This window comes from Molothrus aeneus, chromosome 1 (assembly GCF_037042795.1).
Source record: "Molothrus aeneus isolate 106 chromosome 1, BPBGC_Maene_1.0, whole genome shotgun sequence".
In the NCBI taxonomy this organism is placed as follows: domain Eukaryota; kingdom Metazoa; phylum Chordata; class Aves; order Passeriformes; family Icteridae; genus Molothrus; species Molothrus aeneus.
The window spans coordinates 133,668,948-133,692,590 of record NC_089646.1 but is presented as its reverse complement, the minus strand read 5'-3'; the positions used below and the strand labels follow the sequence as shown (position 1 = coordinate 133,692,590).

At 38.5% G+C, this 23,643-nt stretch overlaps 1 protein-coding gene across 1 annotated transcript in view; it reads left to right on the top strand.

The window, feature by feature from the left end:
* Positions 1-21,109, top strand: part of NECAB1 (N-terminal EF-hand calcium binding protein 1) — a 49,904-nt gene extending 28,795 nt beyond the window's left edge. The window contains 8 exon segments of the mRNA XM_066548456.1: positions 5,408-5,544; positions 6,666-6,883; positions 9,551-9,651; positions 13,391-13,444; positions 14,860-14,972; positions 16,976-17,053; positions 18,077-18,168; positions 21,084-21,109. Of these exon segments, the coding sequence (XP_066404553.1) occupies positions 5,408-5,544; positions 6,666-6,883; positions 9,551-9,651; positions 13,391-13,444; positions 14,860-14,972; positions 16,976-17,053; positions 18,077-18,168; positions 21,084-21,109 (819 nt within the window).
* The last annotated feature ends 2,534 nt before the right edge of the window (positions 21,110-23,643 follow it).

The window sequence follows — 23,643 nt, the reverse complement described above, 5'->3', positions numbered from 1 at the left end:
AAAATGCAAGCAATTCTGAGGAGTCATGCAAGGATATTCCAGACATTCATGCCTTTCCTTTCCTCTTCTAGCTCCTTATCAGAGTAATGAAAACTCTTGGGAGCTTCTTTGATCTTTTTTTGGGGAATTTTATACCCACTGGGTCAGAAAGACACAATGCTCAAATTTTTGCCAGCAGCAGAGATTATGTGTTTAGTCAAAAATAAAGATAAAACAAAACAAAAACCCCCTTAATTTAATATTCATACCTCTAAATAGAAATTATTTCACAGCAGAAAAATAAACATTTAACTAACCATTCTCCTCTCGATACCTATCAAAACCACCAGAGGCTTTGATGTTTTATGTGTAGCAGTGCAACCTCTCCCTGGAGCAAGGGTGGTACACATTTCCCTGCTACCTGCTAATATCAAACACAGCCAAAACAGTTTCTCATCTCTAAGCTACCTGATGCACCTAGTAGCACTTAAATAGGAGTTACTTTTTACCCATGCATGGATTTTGTACACGCTATTATTGCAACAACAGTGCATTACTCCTTCAGCAATGCCAGCAGAGGAGAGTGATAGAGTGTTCTGAGAGGTGCTATTACAAATGTGTGACAATCTTCTTTCTAATCAGCCATGGTTGCCTATTTTATTTCATTGCTGCTATGTCAGCACTGCAGATGGTTAGTAGAAATTGTCACTGTTCCAAAGAATTTAAAAACATAATTTATGCTAAATATAATATTTGGATAAACTTGGAAAACTTGTGCCATATTCAAAGTTGAATCTAATAATTGGGCACATCCTGCCTTTGATCACTTTTACAGTGAGGATCCTGTAAAAGTTACATTTGTGTGACATCAATACATTGAGCATCTCTCAATATGGCTTCTAGTGAGATTATGATTTTATTCTGATGCTGTTTTGATTTCTTCCTACAGTCTGAAGAATTAGATCTTGGTGATTTCATTTTAGTGAAGTTATTCTGACTAATTTTATATCCTCATTTAAAGTTGTAACCCAGGGCATTGTCCGTCTAAATTGGGATCTAAACGTAGCAGGGCAGGAGACATTCAATGATAAAGGGAAATTTGAATAGATTATTTCTTACTGAGTTCTACTCAGTGATAACTGCTTTTCAGTTGACTTGAGGGTATTTTCTGTAAAGATAAGCATAAATATTTTTAGAAATTATGTTTAATATGACATATAGATAGGAAACAGAAAATTGCTAAGTGATACATCAGTAAGAAATGTCCCACTCCTTCTCCATCTCAAGGAGCTGCTCTTCTGATAATGGAGCAACAGGGTCAAGGGGAGAGGGGTGAGGCTGGCACCAAAGACTGAGAGGATCAAGAGTTGCTGAACCTTGGTAACTCTGAGATGGGGACTGCACTAGGAAATTCCTAAACCCTCCCTCCTCTGCCTTTGTAAAAGAACCTCTTCTTCACTTTTCAAGATGGCCTTTAGACACTTTTAAAGACCACAGTCACCTTTTCCACAGTGAAATCACTAATTATGTGCATTTTCAGTTTCATTAAACAAATCTTTGCTGCTTGCAAAGGTCACAGTTGCCTCTTGATGAGGAAAATGTGGAAAATTACCCTCATTCATTCACACTCAGTAAAACTAACAAGCAGAACAATATGTTAACACAGACTTATTTCATCTGGACTGCCCAGACTGTGGTGCAGTGTAATGTGTATGCTAATGAACAGTAACTAACAGCTAATGAAATTCAAGAAATGGGACATTATCCTAGTTTATGTTCAGATACCATCCATGGGTCCCATTACTGATTGGTGGCACAATGCACTGGCAGCACAAATGCTGGGCATGCCAGTCAAGCTGATTCTACCATAAGATAAACTTAATAAATTGATACAAACATGTTGTACCAGTGTGCCTCTAGTAAAACACAAAATAAGGTACTTTTCAAAGGAAATAGAGTGGTGAAATGATGGCTAAGCAAAGCATGGCTACTAATTCCTCAGTGCTGAGAGCTAGGCTTGAGGTTTAAATTGAATTGTAATGGACAGTCTTTTTCCCTCCATGACTTAAATTACAATTATTCCGATCATTTATATATCCTGAATACCCTCTTCTGTGATCTTTGAAGAACTTTAGAAAGACAGGTAGTAGCTATTTTCACTGGGCAGGAGTTGAAGCTGCCCAACATTGCTGTGAGCTCAGAATTCTCAGAATTCTTGACTCATAAATTCTTCAAAGAAAACAGTAAAAAAATTTGTAATTATTTGCTCAACTACGTGCATTAAGAGAATTAAGTAATTCCACATAGAATAGTTGTGAGCACTAATATTTGGGTAAGGAAAGGGTCTTTGATAATTCTAGCCTGCCAAAGATGATGTTAGCATCCTGCCTACCTTTCCCATCTTCAAAAATAGCTCTGTAAATCTGATAAGGTAACTCTAAGACATAGCTAAAGATCACAAGGACCTTTTTCATAGGGAAGCCTTAAATATAGAAGTTATGGGACAGGAATATAAAGAAAAAAAGACTAAATCCTATAGTAGAAACAGGCAATCCCCCAGCTGGGGAATAATGTGCTCTGACTCCATGAATGAGAAGGCTGAACAATTGCTTTATTAAGCTGTACTACATGACACTAATACTGCACTAAATTACATACTAAAGAGATACTATACTAAGGAATACTATACTAAAATACTATAGATACTATACTAAAAAGATATTAAAGAAAAGCCTGTGACTGTCTGCAGACAGCCAGGACACAGCTTTGACCCAACTGGCCAAGGAATCAAAACAACCTTCACTGGTGTCCAATAACCAAATCACTTCGGGTAAATAATCTCCATAACACATTCCACATGTGCAAAACAAGAGGCGCAGCAAGTAGAGATAATAATGGTTTTCTCTTCTTCTCTGAGCTTCTCACTGCCTTCCTCAGGAAAAATCCTATGGGAAAATTGTGCCTGCTGCTCTCTGTGAAGAGAGCGGCGGCCACAAAATCCCAGTGCAATGCACAAACTTGGAGTAGTTGTAATGAAAAAATCTTACTAACTTTAAGATGCAGGAAAGCTTTTCTGGGTAATTTTTTCTCTAGGAGTTGGAAAGCAGAAGCCTCAGACAGCAGCAAGTATTACATAGCTAATGTTTATATGATCCCCATCTCTGTGAGAACCCACCTGAACTGTTTGCAAAATGAAACAACACTGATTTTACATTTAGGTTGTAATTCAGCATGTCTGTATCAGATTTACCATGAGTATCATCAGGAAGCAATATTAAAATATTTGCAACATTTACTTTCTGAATGCCCAGAATTTTAAAACACAATTCAAAAACTTACAAGAAATAGTCAGTTTCGAGATGATTTCTTCACTTACTTCCAAGAGCAATGGCAAAAGCTGAAAAACAAATGAAAGTATACCTTGGATTTCCACTGAAAGGTTTCAATTATCTGTCCATGCTACACAGATTCACACACGTTGTTCTAATCTGCCAGAAAATCAAAATTTTTGGAAATTAAATGATCTCTTAGGTTCACTGAAGTTTTAAATCAATTACAATGGAGACAGTTTAGAAGAATAATAAAATAACAGCTTTCCTATTGCACAAAAAGATTAATCATAGAAAGGTTGCCATAAACATTATTATAGACTGGTATGAGTCCTTCAGGTAGACTGACAATCTCTCATGAGCATCTATTTTAAAATTGTATCAATGAAAAGTTATTTGTTGGAAAGTGACTCACAGCTGATTAGTCTGAAGACAGAATAAGTAAATGTAGAAGACCCTGAAGCTTCTGGCTACATAAGTAACTTCTGATAATTCATGGGTGGTTTAACACCTGAGATTTCTGTAGCAGAAGTCTTCCAACAAGAACTAACTTAATAACAAATATTGTGAAAAGATTGCTCTCATTTGAGAGCAAAATGCTTTTAAAGCTATTATCTGACAATCTTTCATTTTACATTCAAATTTCTAAACATCTTCTATTTGTGTTCTGATTTTTTGCAAACACATACATGGAAAAATTCTAAGAGAAGCCTTAAATTAAGAAAGGCATTTCAGCTGTAATTCCCATTGGAAAGAACATGAAATACCTTAAGAATACCAAAAATACTCAAATGGGTTCTCAGATAGTGTAGGAGGCCACACCATTGAAGTGACAGGTCTTCTTTAAAGCTTGGAGGTGGGGGACCAGCATCTTTCTTCAGATGTGGTGACTAAAGAAATTTCTCATTGAAGGCCCCTCATATTTTATGAAACTGTTTTAGATGGAATTTTGCCCAATGGTTTTCAAGAATAGCTGAGTGAGGAGCCAACAAATTCATTCAGAGCATAAGAGATCTATTTTCTATCTCTGTTCCTGATGTGACCTCAACACAGTAAGTAGAGGCTCTAGGGGTCTCTTCTCTTCTGTTACATTTATTAGTGAGAAAAAAAATAAAGAGGGTGTTCATATCATTGTAAAGGTGGCCCCCTCACAAAGCATTACCTATGTATTACTGCAGAACTGCCAAATCATAGAATCACCTAATGGGCATGGTTGGAAGGGAACAGTGTGTTTTTGCAGATTTAGGCTTGCCAGAAACATCAAATTTGACCCCAGTCATGGAAATATGATTTATTGGGCCAGGGAGACAACAGGCATAAAAATTGATTTCTGAAATTATCTGCACAAAAAAAAGCATAAATATTTTTGATACATACAATAAATTGGTAATGTCATTATTCAAAGAACCACTACAAATTGCTAAGCATAGGTGCAAACTTTTATAATAACCAAACTCTAGTTTAAATTACATTTAGATACATTATTTGAAATTGTGAAACATACAGATATATGGTTTCAAAAATAATTAAACAAATTAAAGGAACAAAAATCAGTCAAAGAGTGTTAAATTCAGAAGGCAACCTCTCTCACACAGTCCTTCAGCCAACTGCTGGTGGGATTTTTCAGGGGAGTATCTTAAGCATGTGCTCTGCTCCAGGACTATTCCCATAATCAATGTCTGAGACAGGCCCGTGGGCTTGAGAAACATCTTTTCACAAGAGTGGATCTGAATTAAAACTTTAAATTCAGTTCTGCAGCTGTCAGTCTTACTTTGGCTTTTCCACATTTCAGAAGTAATGTGGTGCTGCCATCAACTGGAGTTAAGGATTTAAAGAAATGGGTCTTTTTGAGTAGAAACTGTATTGTGTCACTGTGTACTTGAGCCTCTCAGTTTGAGTGGGAATTGTGCCTACACCTGGAAATTCAGAGGGCTTTTTGTCCATCAGCAAAGGTTGTTTGTGTGGTTTACATTTATAAACATGGAAACATCCAACCTGCTTCCTTCCTGAATGAAGTCTGAACCTTCCCTCATGTATTTCTAAATTATTAAGCAAAGCCTGACCTTTTGGGTTTTTTTTTTTTTTCATTTAATCCTTAGGACTATCAGGAGGCTTCCAGTTTGGAGCAGTTTGTAACTTGCTTTCTTTTGAAGGAGACACTGAACCAGCTGCAATGCCTGCAGAGCTCCCTGGAGTGTGCCATGGAAAGCACGGAGGAGCAGAGCCGGCAGGAGAGGTGAGCAAAGCCCTCTTCAGCTGCAGGGAAGGGGTGAGGAGTGAGGTCACAGTGAAACTCCACAACTGCTTTACATTTCACCCAGAAATCTGATAGAGGGAATAACAGGAGAAATAGGGATACACTTTTTGTTCCTTATAGGAACACACTAATAGGAGTTTTCCTGAAATTGAATGCATCTGATGTGGGGCTGCCTGTAGGACAGTAATTTAGGTGCCTGCTAGGTTCTGCTGACTTCTTTTTAAATCCCTGGACAGTTTAATATGAAATGTAGAAACCAAACCACTGCACTATAAAGAGCTCTGAAATTACTAAGATGCCCAATTATTTTGTTTTTTCCAGCTTTATAATTTATCTTTTTTTGATGCACGATGCAAAAATGTTAAAGGAAGAAAATAGCCAGACTTTTGCTTGTCACAGCTTCTTCCTAGAATATATGGCCATATTCTTGGTTAACTTCTAGCTCTGTAAACTCTCAATCACCTGGGTATCCTTCATCCCTCCAAGGGTTTTAGCTTGATCTCCATAATGAGATTTTGTAGAATCAAAGGTCAAAAAGTTGTAAGTTGAAAAGTTGAAAAGTTACTTGGTTATATGGAAATTTTTCCTTAGTATGCTATGTTAAAGACAATAGGGAAAGCAAAATACAAACTGTTGTATTTTATGGACAAAGAAGATCTTAAGACCTTTCTGTTGGAAATGTAATTCTTTTTTCTATTGGAAATGTAATTTTCTTCTTTGTTTTGCTGTTGGGTTTGAGATCCCCTGAAGTACAGGAGTAATACCTGGTTTTGTGCCAGCATCTTGACTGTAGGAATCAATCAGGTTTTGAAAGTCTGAGGGTGCACCAAGCATGCACAGTGTCTGTGCACCTCTATTCAGGCCAGTTCCTCTGCAGTGATGCTACAAAACTCCTGTGAATGAACAAACTGTGAATGATTACTTAAGTCAGGTCAGAACCACAGTATGCACAGATAGTGACCTTGAAATTTGTCTCCCTCAAAGATTTAGGTTTATGCCAGCTTAACCCTCTTCTTTTTTTCTTTTAACTTCTTTAATGACCTAATCAAAACTAATGAGTAATAGTGAAAATCCAGAAAATAATTCAGTGCTCTCAACAGGTATTTCTTTTTATTTAATTCAAAAGGGAACATAAAAGCACACTTTTTGAGAACAGAGAGAGAAGAACTCTCCCACATTTTTTTTCTTAAGAAGTCTCCTGTGTTTCTGTGCGGAAAAGATCCAACAAAACCAGAAGTGCTCTCAGTTCAGTGGCCAGGAAAATGCTTAGCTCGAAGGCTTCAGAGGAACAACAGCCTGTCATCAAATAGCCCTTATTGTAGCACAGATATGGTATTTCACATTTTAAACACATAGACATATATACAGAAAAATTCACACAAATCTTCCTCTCTAAGAATTTAATTTAGACATGTAACTAAGACACTTTACTGGCAGAAGACAATTTCAATTTAATACAGAAGATATTAAATGAAAACTGAGGAAAATTAATGCATATCCATAGATCTGAAATTATAAAAGATAAAAACTTAATTGTGGGCCAAAGTGTATATTTTGGATTGATTCAACATTTTTTAGGTAATCTGTATTGCTTGCAGACATGAAAATGTGAAGGCATGACTTATATGCAACCAAGTTCTCTGCCATGACTCACATCTCAGCTGAGGGGAATAAATAATAAACAGAAAAGGAAGACACAAAACCAGAAAGAAAAGAATATTTCATTTAAGATAACGCACACAAAAAAAAACATCTGCAGCAGAATTTCTGCTTTGGAAAATGATGGAGTACTTTGGTAAATGGGATTATTTGGAAGCTGTGACATTAGGCATGAAGCTGCAGTGAAGACATCTCTGTGCTTAGTTACATGTCCCAGAATCAAGGCATGAGGATAACTGAAACAACAAAACATCTAGTGGGTCTATCTCTCTTCTTGACCATGTGCTGACCTCTTCCTTTTAAACCCTCTGCTGAGGACTTTTCTGTCACTCACATTCATGACTCACTCCCTGCCACTCACCAAATGATGCTGGTCTTTGAGAGCAGTGATGCAGCATGATGTTTGGTCTCTTGTGGGTTGGTGTTCCTAACAGGGAAGGTCACAGAGCCTTGTAGCTGCACTCCTGATTCAGAAGGAGCCCAAATAAATGCAAGCTCTATCAAATCCACTCACTGTATTGGTGTAATCTGAAAGAGCTAACATTTTCCTCCACAGCTCTACTAATAGCTGACGGCTGTCTACTTTCCTACACAAGGTTTGTGTTTGTCTTGGCACTTGGTCTTCCTGCTTACTGCCAGCTGCCCACAGTAACACTGTGGTGTGCACCCAAGGCTCAGGCCAACATTCCTTCAGCCTGTGTACCTGCTCAGGTAAAGCCACACCCTGTCTCCTGTACAGACCAGAGCTGTGGTATGTTCTCAGCATTAGGATTTCTTTCTTTGGTCAAAATATATGCAAGTGACACAAGAACTCTCAGCTGGGAAATGAGAAGGTTGATGAATGTGGATAACAAGAGCATTTATTGAAAAATCTTCCATTTCTGATAAATAACCTTCCTCTCTTCTTAAAGCAACCACTCATTTACACATTTACATGATGGGTGATATCAGAAACTTCTTTAATAATGCAAATATTTGTTTCCTTGAGTACTGTCATTTTCATTTGGCAGACAATTTTCACAATACTTTAGCAAAGCAAAACTTTCCAGAGATATTAGAGGGACTCACAGAATCACAGAATATCCTGAATTGGAAGGGACTCATAGGGATCATCAAAGTCCAACTCCTCACCCTGTATAGTGTCATCCCCAAGAATCACACCATGTGCCTGAGAGCATTGTCCAAATGCTTCTTGAACTCTTGATGCTGTGACCACTTCTCTGGGGAGCCTGATCCAGTGTCCAGCCACCCTCTGGGTGAAGAACCATTTCCTGATATCCAACTTAATTCTCCCCTGACACATCTGGATGCCATTCCCTGTCACTTGTCACTCTCACCAGAGAGAAGAGATGGGTACCTGTCTCTCCTCTTCCCCTCACAAGGAAGTTGCAGACTGTGATGAGGTCTCCCCTCAGTCTCCTCTTCTCCAAACTGAACGAGCCAAGTGACCTCAGCTGCTCCTTTTATGGCTTCCCCTCAAGACCCTTCACCACCTTCATAGCCCAGATGCTTTTGCCTGTCTAGAACAATATAGTCTAGCTCCAGCCTGCTATATGACATCAGATTGGGTTGGATGGGGCACTGAGCAATCTGACCTAGTGGAAGGTTCCCTGCCTGTGGCAGGGGAGTTGAAATCTGATGATCTTTGTAGTCCCTTTCAACACAAACCATTCTATGATTCTATGATCAGGTCACTACACAGACAGGAATATCCCTGCAGTGGAGATGGAGAACTTTCTTCTGTTACCAGCATTATTTCAAAAGCACTGGCATTTATAATGTAGTTTTCATTCTGTCTTGGATTTCTATTGAATCTTAAAAAGAAAGAAAATAATTCATTGAGTCAAATCATGTTTTCCTTTAGTTCCACCTGTCGCGATGAGGGAAACTTGGATGCTCAATATGAGTGTTTAGCAAGCTTCGTTTATTGAAGAGAGCATCAGACTTTTATGCACAACAAGTAATAAGCTCATACATATTCTGCAAGCTAAGCAATCTACTGGCTATACTACAATATCAGCTCTTCCTCATACCTTAGGGGTTACATCTTTCTTTTCTCATGTCTCTCTCACTACTTGTTATTGTACTACAGGTATGCTCGAGGACACAGTGTTTTGCAGGTGCAGGGACCCAGATTAGCTGCATCTTCCCAATTCTTGGTCTAGAACGTGGCCCCTGTCACGTAGCCATTCTTCCACATCCACCTAAATGAACATTGAACTAGTTGCAGCACAATCTTTGAAAAGCCAAAAAATTTGCAGGGATATTTTTTTTATAAAATACAGGAATACACTATCTACCAGCAACTTAGCAACATTTTATAAAGGTTAATCTTTTCTCTTTTTCAAAGGTTGGATTGAAGAAGACAGCCAATGGGTGATCCAGATAAACAGACTCCAGAGGCTAATTGATAGACTGGAAAAGAAGGTGTGCAGGCTTTTCCACCTGTTTCTTCTTTCACTTTCAGTAAATTAATCCTTAAACCACAAATGTTTTCAATGCCCCAGTTGCAACATTACCTAAGAGACCTAACACTCATTAAATGCCTACATTTTCTTCCACCTTCGTCTTTCCTATTCATGACATTGTTTTTCCATGCTCTTCCCTTTCCCCCTCCCATTACCACAGATTGAACTTTTCATAAAGATGTGAAAAATTGTATTATTCTATGACTGGAGAATGTTAATGTATTCAGTAGTGCTTGTTTGTGAGAGCATGTTACAATCTTCCTCTTTTAGGATCTGATATTTTCCTCTTCCTCTCTAAACTTTTACATGAAAGCTTGGTAGAAAGTTTTGTTTCCTCCTTTCCCATCAGAGAATACTCATTTATAAAGATTAAACTGCTTTGCTTGTCAGTACAGTTCAACCAAAGTCTGATGCAAATATTTTTGGGAGCTGGCTGCAGCAGCTCCCAGAGCCCAGAAACCACCTGTGTTTCCCACACCAAAGCAGAGCCCTCCAGGAGTCTGACAAATCACCCATCTGATCAGCAATGCCAGGGCTTCCCAGTGCTTGTAAAATCCTGAGCCACATCTGTCTGTACAGAAAATATCTATTCTTCATTATTACTCTGACTTGATTGTTACTCTGGTGTTCAAAAGTTGTCTTAAAATCTGTATGTGATGATTTCTTTTTTTCTTTTTTATTTTAAGAAAGAACAGCAGAGGAAAAAGTAAGGTTATAAATTCCTGAGTTTTTCTCTGCATTAAATTTCCCTATTGAAGGACAGACAGACAATTTCAGATACGCCCTAAGGGAGTGGCCGAATTCAGTGGATTTTGGGACCCAGGGTGTTTCTTCCTCCTTGTCCACTAGAGGTGAGGTTTTGAGTTGTGCTCTCAGACCCAGGAGTAGCTCCAGTCCCAGTGCAGCTGCTGCTGTTCCTCCCCACAGGTCAGTGCTCACCAGCAGTGAGACTGCCTGCACTTCAAAGACATTGGCATGGGTCTCTTCACCAGCACCCACACAGGCAGCACTCACAGGGACATGAAACAGTCTGATCCTGTTCTTTTCTTTCTAGTTGCTTGGGATATTCCCCTGTGAATATTGTCATCTAGTATTTGTGGCTGGACCCATACCCCTTACCCAGGCACTGGCTCAGACCTTGGGTCAAGGCAGAAAAACATCTCCTGTTACTCAACCACTAGTCCAGCTTGAGTTCAGTAGCAAGTTACACACACAGAAAATAGTTAAGTGAGGATTTTAACAAAAAACCCCAATAAATGGTGGTGACTTGGCACAGGCCTCAGCAAGAAAAGCACACTGACCTTTCTCTGCCTTTCCCCCCAAAGGAAAAAAAAATGCCCCTAACTACCTTTCCCTTTTGGTCCCAGTTTGGTATTTCTGTTATCTCAGCCTAATTACTGATTAGCTGCATGTGGCCACCCCCAGCACTGCTGGCCTTGCTCCAAAAGGAGCCCAGTGTTCCCTTTGGTTATCCCTGCAGTCTGACAGTCTCTCGCATCACTTCTCCTTAACCAGCTGTGAAATGTGGCCATTCCTTGTGGCACTGTCCATGACTCTGTCAGCTTCTCGCTCTGCTCTTGCCGTGCAGCTCCTCGTGGTCTGCTCAGTGCAGTAAGCTCTGCCCAGGGGTACCCGTGAGCCTCTGCCCAGCCACTTCCTCCCAGAGGCCATTTCTGCATGGGAAAGGCAATTACACAGCAGTTACCACATTAGGGACATTTTAGTAGCAACTTGATCTTTTTCTGAATAGATATAAATTGGATTTTGAAATGTCAAAGTCCACCATGAAAGGTAAGTCTGGCTTTACTCTCCACTCAGCTTTGGAAACAGCAGCTTACTGCCCTGCCACAATTGCCACCTGACATGGAACTGATGCCAAAAAAAACCCATTTAAAAGAATGTTACTTTAAAAAGAAATAAACATGGCATTCAGCAATAATGTAGTTCAAATGTTACAGAAAGCAGCCAAACATTTTGTGGTAAATAAACTTATAACAAGGGTGTTATAAAATGATCAAATTTTTTACAGACAAATAACAGAGAACCTGAGTCTGAAAAGGAGCTTGGTGCCAAAGGGAAGCAGTGGCAGGGTGTAAACCTCCCATAATTACCTCCTTGTCAATATAAAACTTGATTAATAAAACATAGCAATTACATACGTCTAATTTTTCCAGTAGACAACCTATCTATATTCACCTTTGTCTAATTTTGCATCTACTTGAATTTGTATCTCACAGCCATGTCTGGCTGGGAGAGGCATTAAATACCAGCTGCCTGTCAGACTAAAACTCCTCTTCTTGACTTTGCCCTGAAAAAGATGAGAAAGGATTGCACAATCATTCTAAAAGGCAATTTCAGAAGCCACCACTTCTCAGCAGAGGTGAGGTAGGATCACAAAGGCATTTTAAAGCCTCTGAGCTGCATCCATTTTTATTTCCAGGCTTTATTTACATATACTGGCAAAGAAAACAATTATTTTCTTGCTACATTTAGAGAAATTTTGCAGCACTTCCTGGAGTCATTCCTTTCCTCTCTTTTTCCATATGTTTCCTGACCAAAACAAAGGCAGTGAAAGTGAACTTTCACTTCAAGAATACACTTTTTTTTTCCCCTCGTTTTTTTTATCTGAAGTGTGTGCACTGACAATAAAGCTGGCTGTCTTTCCCTTCCCACACACATTTCATGACTTCAACTTCACAGCAGCTTCTGAACACTTCACTCCTGCCTTGCTCTGCCACCTGCTGCTGGTGGAGGTGCTCTGCTCATTTGAATTCTACCTGCACATCTCTAGTTGGTTTTCAGTGAGTACAGCATCTGTGCTGGCAGAACAGCTGCTACCTGAGGTTAATCAATCCTCACCCATGCTGGGAGTGGAAGATTTTTCTCTTTGTTGCACAAGAACTGTGTTCAGTGAGACGTGAAGCACCACTAACAGAGCGTGTTTTGCTCCAGCTGCTTATTGCAAATCAATCTGCTTTTTTTTCTCAGGCACATGGGTATTTTTCAGAATATCATAATGGCACTGGGTTAGGAGGTACTGCATCTGCCTGGCAAGCAAAGAATGATTTTGTGTGTGTTACAGGTTGGTGTTGGTGTGAATCACTGATTCCTGAAGTGCACATCCAGTTTGGGTACCAGGTGCACTCACAGATGCATCTCTTTGCTGCTGCCCAGCCCATTCTTACAGCAAGGGCTGAACAGAGGTTCAGAGACCTGACTTGGACCATCATGCACATCTCTTTCAATGCTAGAAAACAGCCCCTTGGAAACACAGATTCCCTGCAGGGAAGTTTCTTCTGTGTAAAATTTCATGACTGCACAACAGTAGCTGATAGTTCATTTGAAATTGCCATTCTTACTCATCTCCACAGTCCATGAGACAATTTGAGAGGATGTCTGTCTTTTCTCAATTAAATCCAACATACATTTGGGAACAAGCAGATTTGTTAAAATGAAAAATCACCTGCCAAGCACTATAAATAAAACTTTACAAGACAGCCTGGGCTGGAATTAACCACTGAGGCATGCAGGATCATGTAAAACTTGTGTTTGACTTACAACTAATAAAGAAGGGATTTAACTTCTTGAGGTAGAACAGAATCTAGGTTTTGGAATAGCTTGTAAAAATGTAAGAGTGGAATACATCTGTATTATTGACTCTTCTTACAATTTCTATTTTCTTTTCAATTGCCTCGAAGGACCTAAAGCTTGAGCCACTTGAAGAGGAAGTTTTGGAAGAAAATGCAAGATCTGTAAGTACTGTTCAAGATAATGATTTTGACATTTTATTTTAAGCACCAGGCAATGAGACCACACCTGGTGTCTTTTGTTAAAAAATAATTTTAAAAATCTTTATCCTCACTTTTTCCAGTGATAAGAATCCATTTTAGTTAGCAGGATACACTGTGCAAAAGGCAACAACAAAATTTAGAATATGTGAGTAAAACTTTTATATTAACTTTTTAAAGGACAGAGTGAGCCAAAACCTTAACACACATAAGGAGAAAAATTAATAAGATTTATCAAATTTGGCAGCAATGTTTATGGGGTGGTAGCTTCTCTGCTCCAAATGCTGAATGCATGCTTTAACCATTGTTATACAGCCTCCCTCCCTCCCAAAACTGCTATAGGAAATCTTATGAGGTAAAATGGAAGAGTATCTCGTGCTCATTACAATCTACAAAATCAAAATTGTGACCAGAAATAAACTTACTGTTAAACAAGTTTAGGTCCCAAGATTGATAAACTAGCATTCCTAAATTCATAAACCTAACATTCATTCATTTGAACCTACGAAAATGCAAATCAAATATACATGAAAAAATCATTTAATCACAGGAGTTGACTAGATTTTTTTTTAAATGAGATTATGCAGTATTGTTACACAGACTGCTAATAATCCATAATTTAACAGTATTCATAATCAAGGCAGAAGCAAGTCAAAAACCTGCATGAGAAATTAAGTTGTACTCATTAAGAAGCACATAGTGTTGCTTTAAATGTTCCATTAGTAAAGTTGACAAGCTTCAATAGATTAATCAGTAAATAAACAACTTGAAAGAGCTAAATGATAATTATTTTAATTCAGGATAGATAGGATCTTCTGCACTGCTGAGTGTTTCCATAGTCCTGTTTAAAAAGACTGTTCATTTTCCTGCAGAGTTATGGAGGGAAGACCCCCTCTCTCTTAATCACTTAATGTGGGCTATCTTAGGCGTCTCAGTCAGGTGAGGGGCAGGGCTCTAAAAGGTAAAAACTATGAAAGCACCTTAACAAAAACAACAATGCATCCAGTGCAGGTTGTGGGGATATTCTATTATCCCAAACCTCACGCCTGCTGGCATACAGATTCATCCAAGGAAACACACTGACTTTATTACTCAGCATCTCAAAGACCAACCTTTGCTTTGCCCTCTTCTGAGAAGACTCTCCTCCAGAGTTAGGACAACAGGCTGAAGTGGACACTCATGCCCAGAAACAAAAGCCATGCTTGAGCATTTCTGCTTCTCCACTCCAGATCACTAGAACAGGGACTGCAAACCTCAAGGGAACTTTTGTGGGTTTTCTTCTATGATTGTGATTTTATTGTTTCATTCTAGACTTTTCTGAATTTAAAGTACAATTCAGAGGAAGCTGTGGCAGCAATATTGTCATGGTTTTGTATCAGCAGATAATGATTGTTCAGAACTAAATGTCTGTGAAAGAAGAAAAAGTGGAAGAATTCCATCTTGCCCTGAAGCAGTACCTGGAATCTGCTTCTGCTCAAGGTGGCTGCTTGCAGTAAGTACAGGGTTATTGTCCTTGGGCTGAAGGAAGAAATGTAGTCTTTTTTCTTTAGTAACTTGGATTATTCATGAAGAGAGAACCTATGACACCTTTCTTGGTGTGTCGTGTGTGTGTGTAAGACAAAGCTTCTTTAAAGACACCTAGAACTAGAAAGAGATGTGGGAATGTGCAGATTTTACGTACTATCACAAAATGACTGTACATCCCAAAGACGCTAAACAATCTTCTCAGGCTTGTTAGCTCTGCAGGTCATCAATTCATGACTTCTGGAAGCTTCTAGGCTGACATTCTTTATTGGAAAACTCATTTGCCATCCTTCACTTATGCTCACCTGGAAAAGGAGCAACTTATGAATTGTTTACCAGTTCTCTGCTTGGAAGCTTTCAGAATCCTCCCTTTAGGCTGTCACTGTAAAATTTTAATTCGTAATAAATAATTGGAAAAATTAAAAAGCAAAATTTTCAATGAAAATGTGTTTCTGCTTTGCTCCTTTTAGAATTAATAAAACATTAGAGCTGGGTTAAGAATAAATTTTAGTGGCTTACCAGTGTACTTAATATTGAATTTAACATAGCAGAGAGATCTACTATCATACATACTACAGACCATTATGAAAAAGATATTTTGGTAATGTGTACATGACACAGAATCTTCCCATCTAATCAAGGGCTTCAAAGACTGCCTATCACAGCCCTAATTTATGAGTCTTGTTGCTATGAGATTATCACAATTAGGATTTTATCAGTAGTGTTCACATAGACCACAAAAATTAAGCTGGAAGAGTGACCTTTCTGCAGTGGTTCACTTGTAAAGGCAGACTGATGAGGAAAATAAAATTCTCTTGTTGGCCAAGAGATGGAAAAAGCCCCCAATAAGAAGTCCTCCCAGCCTCCTCCCAGAAATGAACATCCAGCAAAACACTGTAGTGACTGCAGATTTGTTGGGGAAGAGAGGTGACATGACTTCAGAATGCAAGTTAGCGAATGGTGGCAGAAAGTTCCTTTCTTTCCCAAGTTTACAGGCATTTGTTAAGTCTGTAATGCCACCTAACGATGGGTTTTGCTGTAGCTATAATTGACAGTGACTTGTTTTTTCCAACAGCTTTTGATATTTTGGCCATTTTACCATGCACTTTCACATACAGCAGGAAAAAACCAATAAATCACAAAACATTGCTGACTACAATATGAAGCATAAACTGAGACCAGTTTTCAAACACATCATTAGTGAAGTCAGCAATATCACACTTGGGCACATGGAAAAATCTGTATATATACTTTCTGTGCTATTTATCTAAACGCCAATTTGAGTACCCAAGTGAATAAATACCCTACACACTATAAAGCTTTTATCCTTTATGCTCAGGATAATAAGCAGGATGATGCTGTGTAGAGGATCAACAGATATTCTGTGGGTCATTTTCCACTCCTGAGAAACTGTTACTTGAATAACTTAGGAACAAGTAACTAGTAGGCAAAACATTAATTTAAAAGTGTATCTGCACCAGATGTCAGCCTATGTAGCTTTTTACTCTATAATACGTACATTATTTCATCTACTCCATTTGCTTTCAAAGCACCTAAATTCTATGACACTTGGATGCATCTCTCCTACAAAAGGATAACTTCTACTTATTAGATGATCTTCCCTGAGCAGCTGTTTGATTAATTTTCTGTTTAGCATTTGTTTAGATAAATTACACTATTGGAGCAATATGAAAAATGATTTTCATAAAATATTACATAATAAAAATAAATATACAAGAGTTTTTATTTTTAGAAGCTCAGATAATTTGAAGTATGTGGTCACTATGATCACTCATTTGTTAAGTTTATTAATTGAGTTTGTATTGTGTTTGGTTTTCTTGTTTTGTTCTGTGGGGTTTTTTTTCAAAAGTCACTGCATCTGTTCCTACTGATAAACAGTAAGGAATAAAATGTATATGTCCAATAATTTTGTTTTGTTTCATTAAATTAGTTTTATTGTGAAATTCTTAGTGTTTCCATACAGATGATTCTGAGTAATATCCACTACTTTGTTTATGAGTTCTGGGAAAACAGCAATGCCTGGAATAGGTAAGTGTCAGGACTGTGGTGGCTTTCTTTTTTTCTTTTTTTTTTGGTAATGCATAAAGTTTTGAAGGTTAGAAATCAATTGTGTGGAAAGACTGAGTACAAATTACTTTAAATACTGCTAACTGATGTTTTGCTAAATACATCGCAATTAATACTTCAGAACAATAATTTGCTTGAAATAATTGAATATACTGAAACATAAATAAAAATGCCAGAAATACAATGGTGATTATTCAAAGCAGAAAGAGTCCAAAAGCAAGTACATAAAGATCACATCATAAAGATAACATCAGGTGGATGTTAGTTCATCAGAGACAGAAAACCAGGAAGACAGCAATAGCACCAGTTTCATGATAAGGAAGAAGAAACAAAAAGACACAATTATTGAAACAGAAGATGTGCCAGCCTGTAGCACACATCAGTAGTTATGGGGAACTCTCCCACAACTTCCCAATCTACATCACAGGAACCCATCCAACAGACTTCCAGAGTGTCTCTTTTGGGCCCAAAATAGAAATTATTAAACATCCTACCAGATGAATGCTAGCCTCTGGCAGGCAGATGACGAAGGAGTTGAGTAGAGACAAAAGGATTGTCCTTACCTACATTTAGTTACAGCACTGAAATACACCAGCCCTGTGATCCTAAATCTGTAGAGAGAGCTTGTTCATGGGGAGATGGAGAAGTGTCTTGCAGCTTTGTTGCTTTCCTGTCAAACAAAACCCCAGTTTTACTGGGTTTCCCATCACCAAGACTCAGGAACACTGGTAACACATGTCAACACTGTACTGGGTCACAACCAAGCGATGAGCATCAGACTGACAGCGAGCTGCACAGAGAAAACCTGGGTTTCATAGATCTGCAGGCACTTCATAGCTTATCTGGTCTCCTCTCCCACTATCACTGTAAGATTTTAAGCACAGAATCTCTATACAGCATTAACTGTGAAATTTCTTATGCTCATTTAAAAAATTAAGCCCCTTTAAAAAACATGTTACATTTTTATTTTTTACAATTATTTAGCCACCTTCAAATGAATTACAGCAAGACATTCCAGAGAAGTAATATGGATTTCTTGGAAACTCCAGAGCTCATCACAACAATGCTAGTCCCTGGTAAATATCAACTTTTCACTTCTTTTTTTTTCTTTTTCTCTTTTTTTTTTTTTTTTTTTTTTTGGTTACATGTGAATGGTTCTATTAGTGTGTTCCATATGCAAGACCACTGCATAATATCACCCTTATTCAGATCTTCTTTGGTAAAGTATAGAGGAGAAAAGGACTACAAATATTTCTATTTTAACTACATAAACATAAAATGCATCAGCACGGAGAAGACCCACTTTATTTCACATAGTGTGAAGTAACACTGACATACTATTTAAGAAAATATTTAGAATAAACTTAAGAAAATATTTAGAATAAACAATACTATTTGTGAATGGTAAAATAGATCCCATTTAAGATTTTCAAGGAAAAAAAATGCTTTCTGATTAGGACTTCAATTTATTCCTACTTACATTAACTGAAGGGAGCCTTATTTACCAATAATTGATATTCACTAACCAACTTGTACATACTTCCTGCTATGTTAAAAAAAAAAAAAAAACAGGCTGGTAAAGATTCCAAATTTTTATTCTTAATACAAACCAATGAGCATGTAACATCTTTCTCCTAGAAATAAGAGTTAAAAGACACAGTGCAGGTGCAGGATGAAGCAAAAAAAGAAAGCATCAGTCCCATATTTACAGAGAGAGGACAATAATTTTTTTTTATTTTAGAGAACACAATCTATTACAATGAAGCCCTAATTTTCTATGTGTCTGAGTACAGACTAAATTTAAAATAATAAAACCTCACTTAGTAGAAAAATAAATGTAGTCCTGTACCTGGGATTTGTCCTTAAAAGAAACCAGACAAGACATCTTCAGATCTCATGAGCCTGACATGGACAGAAAATTATATGCCAGGGACTCCTGCAGAATTTGGAGATTGAAGTTAATGAACCAAGTATCTCTGTAAATCTTGTATCTACTGGGATGTTGCTGGATTTAAGAGAAACTTGATTTGGAAACAGTGGAGCCTTTTTCAAAAATTCTTTCTGTCCAAGAGACTGCACATGATCCAGCAGTGTTCCAGGGTAGTTTACACATGGGTAAAGTGTAATTTACATAAAATAAAATGTAAACATAATTTTTAAGTGCCTAAATATGGAAGTGTTTGAAATTGGATTCCAAGTACTCATTAAAGCATTTGCTCTGCCTGCTAAGAAGGATTTCAGTCTGCAGCACTCTGTCCTGGCAGACAGTTACCATAGGAACAGCATTTCTCACTGTGCACTCCTTGCTGGGGCGGGGGGGCAGTGGGAATTGATGCATTCACAGTTCTTTGTACAATATTATACATTACCTGTAATTTAGAAATCTGTGCAATGATTTGAACTCTGTTTCCTGGAAAGAGCTGCCCACAACTGATCTACACAAACCGTATTTGTGTTTGAAAGACAGAAAATGATCTTGAAGTAAAAAATGATGGCTGCAATTCCACCAGTACACTTTACAAAAGAATTTTAGACATATTTTATCACATAAAGTGATATCGCTGTAAAATCAGAAGGAAAAAAACCCTAAACCTGTCTGCAGTTAGAACACAGATAGGCTCTATTCTAAAAACAAATTTACCCTAGCTGAGAAACTTCCAAACTTCTTTTACACATCTGGGTAGATAAGAACTGAATCAATTGCAAATTGTAATCTGAATCTGATTCATTCGAAGTTTACAACCTTTAAGTCTTTACCAATTAACTAAAATTAGTAAGGATGCACTTCTGTGGCCAAGAATGATTCAGGAAGACAAGTTTTCAAGACCGTTTGATTCAGTATTATCCCAAAGATAATAATTTACCCTCAGTTAAGAGGAACCACAAGCTATTATAACCACTCATACACCTGTTAACTCACCCAGTTGTTTCAGCCAATCTACCAGGGTGGCATGAATCATTCAGTTCACATTCAGTGAATGTCTCATTTTTATACAAGATCATCTGGACTTAAGGACTCTAGAGAACATTTGGGTGAAGAAAACAAGATAAAGGGAAACTACTGAACACTTATAACACTATAACCCATGAAATAAATTGGTAAATTGGCATTTTTGGGGGTTGAAACATCCACTGATGTTTCAAAGACTACTAGGCTCATAGCCTGAATTCAGGTAGGACTCGAGTATTTTCTCATCATGTTTCTTCATGAATAACAATTTTCATTAAAATACCATTAATGGAAACATTTATGGATACATACATAAGAAATAAGTTCTGTTAATGAATTTGTGTAGTGTGACACCTACGTAGCCTAGTACACTCCTTGGCATCTCAGATACAGTCCCAATTTCTTTCCTTCCTTCCCATCTCTCTCCATAAATCTTGTGGCTCCTTTCTGCATAAGGTTCCATTTCAAAAGGCCAAAGGCTAGAGATTGTGGGGAAGAAATACAAATTGGTTTCACCCCAGCACTGCCTATAATATGGTGATTACAGAATTTTTTATGGGAATGATATTTTGCAAGTCCATCAATTCTCTTACTTTTGAGGACAAAAAGTTACTAATTCCTAGAGTTGTATAAAAAACCCATAGATTTGAATAATGTCACTAGAAGACCAAGTCATTAAAGCTAACACAGCCACCCAGGGAACACAGTGCTTGGGTTAAAAACTGACACACACAGCAGCACAGGACTGAGGATTTATTTGGTTTGCTCTCAGGGTGCTTCATTCTATGCAGCTGCACCTATGACACAATAATGTTTCTTTGGATGTTATCAAAAAAGGGATATAATTATTGTGATAAAACCACCTTCCCACCACTCAGCTCTCCCAGTATTCTGAGTATTTTTTGTCACCAGTATTAGCTGCATATATAAACAAACATTTAATTATATATATTATAGGTATTTTATTTAGAATTTTTACCAGAGGTGAAAAAAAGAAATGCAATTTATGCTAAAAAGTAAATAAACTCTGCTCTCTTTCAGCATTGTGGTGGGTTCTCAATAACTAGAAGCTGGGGTTCCAAGTAATGTTAATGTTGTATTGTCTTTCATTACACTAACATTCATATTGCAGTGTACAGGTGAAATTATGATGTGATAAAGTTTGTTATTATGGATGGGATCTTTCCCATTTTATCCATTCTAAGATCTGGAAAACTGTGCATTTATTACCTTTTCTTCTTATGACTAGTTCAGTGAAATGATGCATTCTAAAAACTGAAATAAGACAACTATGATGAATTATTTCTGTGACAGTCCAAACTGTCACAGAAAAGTGTGTCTTGAATGTATGACTAAATAGTTGTGAAAAGTTTTATTACTGCATTAGTAAACAACCATTACTTAATGCTGCTGTGGTCTCCTTTTACAAAAGAAAGAAGTATGAACCTGAACACACATGTTCATACATGTCTGCAGAGAAGCTGTAAATCATTCGTGAAAAGAATAAACATAGGGAAAACTCTTTGTGCTAATACAGAACTTCCCCAGGATATTTTCTGCTCATGACAAGACGAGGCAGCACTACCTTCTTGTAACAGATTCACCCCTTACCCTCCCAAGAGGAAACATATCTGCCTGTCTCTCGTCACTGGAGATCCCCAGACTGAACACTGCACAAGCTCTATGTCCTGATCACTCAGAAAATATTTTCTTTAGATCTCTGGCAGGTCACTACAAAATCATTAGAGAAACTGCAGTTACAACATAAATAGCCATAAACCTTGAGCTTGTTTGGAAGTTGGTTCTAGCAGGGGGCAGGGCTGCTGTATACCCTTGACCGATGAACAGCACCATCTCCATGGGGAAGATCACCCTCTTCAACCAGGGTGCAGCTTTGGTAGGGAGGCACATGGAGCACTGAGGGGGAAGTGGACACCCACCAGGCCAGCTGGGTCAGCTCAATCAACCTGGTCATCAGTGGGTGACAGGAGTGGAGCCAGACTGCCCTCACATCCAGGGGTCTGGGTCCTGGTTGATTGAATATCAGCCAGCAGTGCCCTGGCAGCCAGGAGGGCCAACCCTGTCCTGGGGCGCATCAGGCACAGCATCACCAGCAGGGCAAGGGAGGGGATTGTCCTGCTCTGCTCTGAGCTGGGGCAGCCTCACCTCGAGTGCTGGGGGCAGTTTTGGGCACAAAATATAAAAGAGATATAAAGGTTTTTAAGAGTGTCCAAAGGAGGGTCATGAGGATCATGAGGGGCCTACAGATGTAGCCATACAAGGAGTGGCTGAGGTCACTTGGTCCAGCCTGGAGGAGACTGAGGGGAGACCTCATTGCAGTCTGCAGCTTCCTCATGAGGAGAAGCAGGCACTGATCCCTTCTCTCTGGTGACCTGTGACAGGACCCAAGGTAACAAACAGCATCAAGTTGCATGAGGGGAGACTGAGGTTAGGCAATAAGAAAAGGTTCTTTACCCAGAGGGTGGAGGAACACTGGAACAGGGCAGTGGTCACAGCACCAAGCCTGACAGAGTTCAAGCAGCATTTGGACAATGCTCACGGCACATGGTTTGAGTCTAAGTGTATCCTGTCCAGGGCCAGGAGCTGGACTCAATGATCCTTTTGAGTCCCTTCTAGCTGAGGATATTGTGTGATGCTGTAAGACCTGGAAGTAGCAATACTTGATTCCCTTGTCTCCTGCATCTGAGGTGTGCCCTCCAGCCCAAGAATGGGCAAGCAGCCACTGTAACCTCACACTCCACAGCAGGTTAACAAGCTCTACATGCTACATGACCACTGTCTCCATCCATTTAGCAGTCTAAGCTTACAAACAGTACCCAAAAAGAAACTTAAATGCCATGTTCAATAAAATACCGTCTTGTTTAGTTTTATTTTTTCTCAACAAAAAAAGTTACCATACATAATTGAAAAGGGGGAATTCCAACTACAAAGTCCTTATTGCAGTAAGGCCCTGTATTCCAGAAATCACAAGGTCTAAGCTCAATAGGTTCCTTTTTTATCTGTAAAGTTCTGAGGCAAGTTATTTGCCTAAACAAAGGCAAATGTAGTGCACGTGAGTTACTGTAGAGGACACCAACTGTTCTCCAGCTCCCAGCTGAGGATGACACGTGTTACCTGTAGTTTGTCTGTCATTCATGCCAGGCCCATGCAGCATGTGGGCTGGAATTCCAGGTGAGTCTCAGATGACACCAGATGCCTACCTTTAAGCAACTGAATCAAGCCCTTTGCCAGTGAAGTTCATGAGGCCTTGGCCTTTATCCACACAAATGTGGATGTCAGAGAGGGATACATGCACATCTGAATTTATGTGCCCACAGTACAGAAAAATTTCACCTTTATCTCTCTCACAGTATCTAAGTGGAAGTGAATGCTTTTAACACCGAAGTCCAAGGTTTTCCTGTATTGACATGATCCAGATCCTACAGATCTGTCCATTTGTAAAAGGGCACTGAAATTACCCTCACAAATGACATCAGTGTAAGTTTAAAGGTTTCTTGTCTTAATCAAAGTAAATCTACACATACTTCTGAACAACTGGCTGCTATTTTTACTATGCCAAGATGTTAAGCTACTGTACAGC